This window comes from Lagopus leucura, unplaced genomic scaffold, assembly GCF_019238085.1.
Source record: "Lagopus leucura isolate 7727_CA_CO unplaced genomic scaffold, USGS_WTPT01 Super-Scaffold_100057, whole genome shotgun sequence".
Taxonomy (NCBI): Eukaryota; Metazoa; Chordata; class Aves; order Galliformes; family Phasianidae; genus Lagopus; species Lagopus leucura.
This window is the reverse complement of record NW_024962303.1, coordinates 256,520-260,624: the sequence shown is the minus strand read 5'-3', so window position 1 is coordinate 260,624 and position 4,105 is coordinate 256,520. Positions and strand designations below refer to the sequence as shown.

The 4,105-nt window shown below is 47.3% G+C and overlaps 1 protein-coding gene across 1 annotated transcript; it reads left to right on the top strand.

The window, feature by feature from the left end:
- On the top strand, positions 1-4,105 carry ERCC6L (ERCC excision repair 6 like, spindle assembly checkpoint helicase). Its single transcript, XM_042886420.1, has one exon. It carries the CDS (start codon positions 105-107, stop codon positions 3,801-3,803), a length of 3,699 nt encoding a protein of 1,232 aa, XP_042742354.1. The 5' UTR covers positions 1-104; the 3' UTR covers positions 3,804-4,105.

Genomic DNA, 4,105 nt, shown 5'->3' with positions numbered 1-4,105 from the left:
TGATCGACGCCAAGGAGGCAGCGGGCAGTGGGGACCTGGAGCTGGCCCTGCAGCTGTTCCGGCAGGCGGCCGCCATCCGCCCCAGTGAGAAGCTACAGGGCCGCATGCAACGACTGGAGGCAGCGTTGGCAGAGCTAGCGGCCACGGCAGAGGAGGAAGACGATGATGGCAACTTTGTGGATGTGTGCGGCAGCGGCCTGCTGCTCTATGGGGAGATGCACGGGAAGCTCTTCCAGCACCAGCGGGAGGGAGTTGCCTTCCTGTACCGCCTGCACCGGGAGGGTCGACCTGGAGGGATCCTGGCTGATGATATGGGCCTGGGGAAGACCATCCAGATCATCGCCTTCCTCTCAGGCATGTTTGACAGTGAGCTCATCCGGCACGTCCTGCTCATCATGCCCACCACCCTGATCAGCAGCTGGCTGGCTGAGTTTGCTCGCTGGACCCCTGGTCTGCGTGTCAAGGAGTTCCATGGCACGAGCAAGACAGAGCGCACCAGGAACCTGGAGAAGATCCAGAGGAAGAATGGCATTGTCATCACAAGCTACCAGATGCTCGTTAACAACTGGAAGCAACTTGCCAGCTGCCACGGGCAGGACTTTATCTGGGACTACATCATCCTTGACGAAGCACACAAAATCAAGTGCCCGTCTAACAAAACAACAAAGTGTGTGTATGCAATTCCTGCCAAGCATCGTCTCCTCCTCACAGGCACGCCGCTGCAGAACAACCTGCAGGAAATGTGGTCCTTGTTTGACTTTGCATGCCAGGGTTCTCTCTTAGGAACAGCCAAAACGTTTAGAATGGAGTACGAAAATCCTATTACTAGGGCCAGGGAGAAGGATGCAACTGCAGGCGAGAAAGCGCTGGGACTTAAGATATCTGAGAACCTAATGACAATTATAAAGCCATATTTCCTCAGAAGGACTAAAGATGATATTAAAAAAAATCACGCTGAGAAATCAGACACTCCTCTTCCTGAGGATCCACGTGAGCCTAGTGCCCCTGTCATGCCATCTCTTACTAGGAAAAATGACTTTGTTGTGTGGGTGTACTTGGCACCAGTGCAGGAAAAAATCTACAGGAACTTTCTCTGTCTAGATCACGTGAAAGAATTGCTGACAACAACCCGATCACCTTTGGCTGAGCTGACTGTCCTGAAGAAGCTGTGTGACCATCCCAGGCTTCTGTCTGCAAGAGCATGTACCCAGCTGGACTTAGATGGACAGGAGCACTTGGAGCAGGATCACGGGAGTGAAGCAGCTGTACTTTCAGGTGCCAACAAAATAGATCATCTGTCTGATGAGACCCTGATCCAGGAGTCTGGGAAAATGCTATTTCTTTTAGGACTCTTAGAGAGACTGCGGGAGGAGGGGCACCGAACGCTGGTGTTCTCGCAGTCGAGGAAAATGCTGGATATCATCGAGCGAGTTTTGTCTAGCAGACGATTTAAGATCATGCGCATTGATGGAACAGTGAGCCACCTAACAGAACGGGAGAAGCGCATCAGTGCCTTCCAGAGTAACAGAGACTACTCTGTGTTTCTGCTGACGACACAGGTTGGTGGCGTTGGTATCACCTTAACAGCAGCCAACCGAGTGGTGATCTTTGATCCCAGCTGGAATCCAGCTACAGATGCTCAGGCTGTAGATAGAGCTTATAGGATTGGGCAGAAAGAGAACGTGGTGATTTACAGGCTAATTACCTGTGGTACAGTGGAAGAGAAAATATATAGGCGGCAAGTATTTAAGGATTCATTAATAAGACAGACTACAGGTGACAAAAAGAACCCATTCAGGTATTTCTCCAAACAGGAACTAAGGGAGCTTTTCACATTAGAAGATACACGAACATCCACAACTCAGATCCAGCTGCAGTCTTTGCATGCCACCCAAAGACAGACCGATGTGCAGCTGGATGAGCACATTGCTTATTTGCACTCTCTGGAAATGTTTGGCATATCCGATCATGACTTAATATTTACAAGGGAAGTGACCCACGAGGAGCAGGCTGAGAGTGAGGAAGCCCATCAGTACATCCGACAGAGGGTGCAGAAGGCCCACGAACTGGTTCAGTTAGAGTCTCAGCTTAGAGATGTGAGGATGGAAGGGATCCGAAATGCTGCTGAGGAGACGTGGTCAAGACCACCAGAACTGGCTTCCCAGTCAAAGAAGAGATCTCCTGGGTTGAACAATATCAATAACTTTGTTTCACCGCCAGCAGCTGACAAAGGTGAAAATGACAAAGTTATTGATCTTACAGAGGACATGGAAGTCCAGGTTCTTGATGTCAGCTCTAAGATGACAAATCTGACTATTGAGTTAGGTGAAGAGAAACTGGCACAAGAGACATCTGGTATGGACTTAGAGCTAGTTACTAGCAGCAAGAAAATGGAACAGCCCAATATACAAGAATCTGAACAAAATCTGGACTTGAACAGTGTACCACTATCACCTGGACTTGGTCCACTTGATAAAGAGACTCAAATTCTTAAACAGAAACGATGTTCTCTTTATCACATAAATTCTGATAGCTTGACTGAGGCTGGGAATGGCCTGTCTGAGCCTTCTCAGCATTCTTCTAACCAATCTGCTATGGCTGATGATCTCAAAAGGTTACGAGATACAGAAATGGCAGATCAGGCACTTGACTCATTTGCTGTCTCAGACACAGAGAAGAATGATGTTTCTGAGCTAGCTTTGTCTGCCCCACCACCAGATTTATCAGATGTTTTACCAGAAGTCCATGCTGAGGTCCAGAAGTATCATGTGGTGGAAACCAGTTTGGAGGATATGTCTGTGCCTTCTCTCCAGGATCAAGTTGACTTCAATCTGGTCCTGGAAGAGTCTGAAGGTGGATTGCAGGATGCCTCAAATGGGGAGAGATCAATGGAGCACCCAGAAGATGAGGGCTTCCAACTAAAAGCAGAAAGTCTGTGTAAATCACCAGCAAAAACCTGCTTAAGTGAGAATGGCAACTCTGGAAACCCCTGTCACACAGCTGAAGAAGATCCAAATAATTCTTTGCAAGGGAGCAAAGCGTCAGAGGAAGGCAGCGCCATCCTCGTTTCAGGTAGAAAGAAGCACAAGAGAAGGATTGTTTCAGATAGTGAGGACGAGGACTGTTTTGCTATAAACCTGGAGGAAGAGCAGTTTGATAAAAGGTCCTCTCCCCTGAACAGCCCTCTGCATCAATTTATAGAAGGAATTAGTGCATCTACTCCTAAGGATGACAGAAGTATAGCAAAAGCCATCTTTTCTCCCAAATTAACTAACAGCAGTAACAGGTCTACAGCTTCCAGGAGATCTCTCATCAACAAGGTGGTGGATGAAGTTGAGGATATTGGTGAAATCATGGGAAGCACAGATGAAGAAGAAAACAGCGATGAGGAGCAAGAAGGCTTTGCAGAAGAAGCAGCAGAAGAGTGTAGTGGGGAGTCTGCTGAGCCTGAAGAAGAACCTGCTGGAGAAACACTTAATTCAACTGGAGAGTCCTTCCGTACAGAGGGTACGCAGTCTGAAGATGAGACCAACTCATCTCAGGAGGAATCCACTGGTGATGCAGAGCTTCAGTCAGGTGAGCAGCTGGAGTACTGCACCCAGGAAAGCGTCCCTGTCGATCAGAGTTTCTGTGCCCCCTCAGGTAATTACAGTACCTTGGTGGACAGAGGGAAGAACCTGAAGGACAATGGAAAACTACAAGAGGCACTGAACTGTTTCCTGCAAGCTCTTGACATAAAAAGTGGAGATCCTGAAATTATGCTTATGACTCTAAACTTGTATAGACAGCTAGCCCAGAAATGAAACGTAAACCTTTGAACAGTCTTATGAAATATGTGTACCTCTGTTAAGTAGTTTAACTTTTTTCACAAAATACTTGTCTGAACTACAGTGATTGTTTTTTTAACTTAAGACTGATGGCTGCAATTTATATTTCTTTCATGTTGTGAAACTTTCAGTCGTGCTTAGTGAGCAAATCCAGCAACTCCTCCTGTCGTGTAAGAAACAGTCACATTTTAGGTGCTGGGAAAGGGGTTTCACTGTGGACTCAGTTCACTAAGATGAAAGTTCACATTCCTGTTTACTTAATTAAAATGCATATCTTT

What these genes read in the sequence shown, in the direction of transcription:
- ERCC6L (XM_042886420.1), top strand. Translation starts at nt 105, where the DNA reads ATGCAACGACTGGAGGCAGCGTTGGCAGAGCTAGCGGCCACGGCAGAG.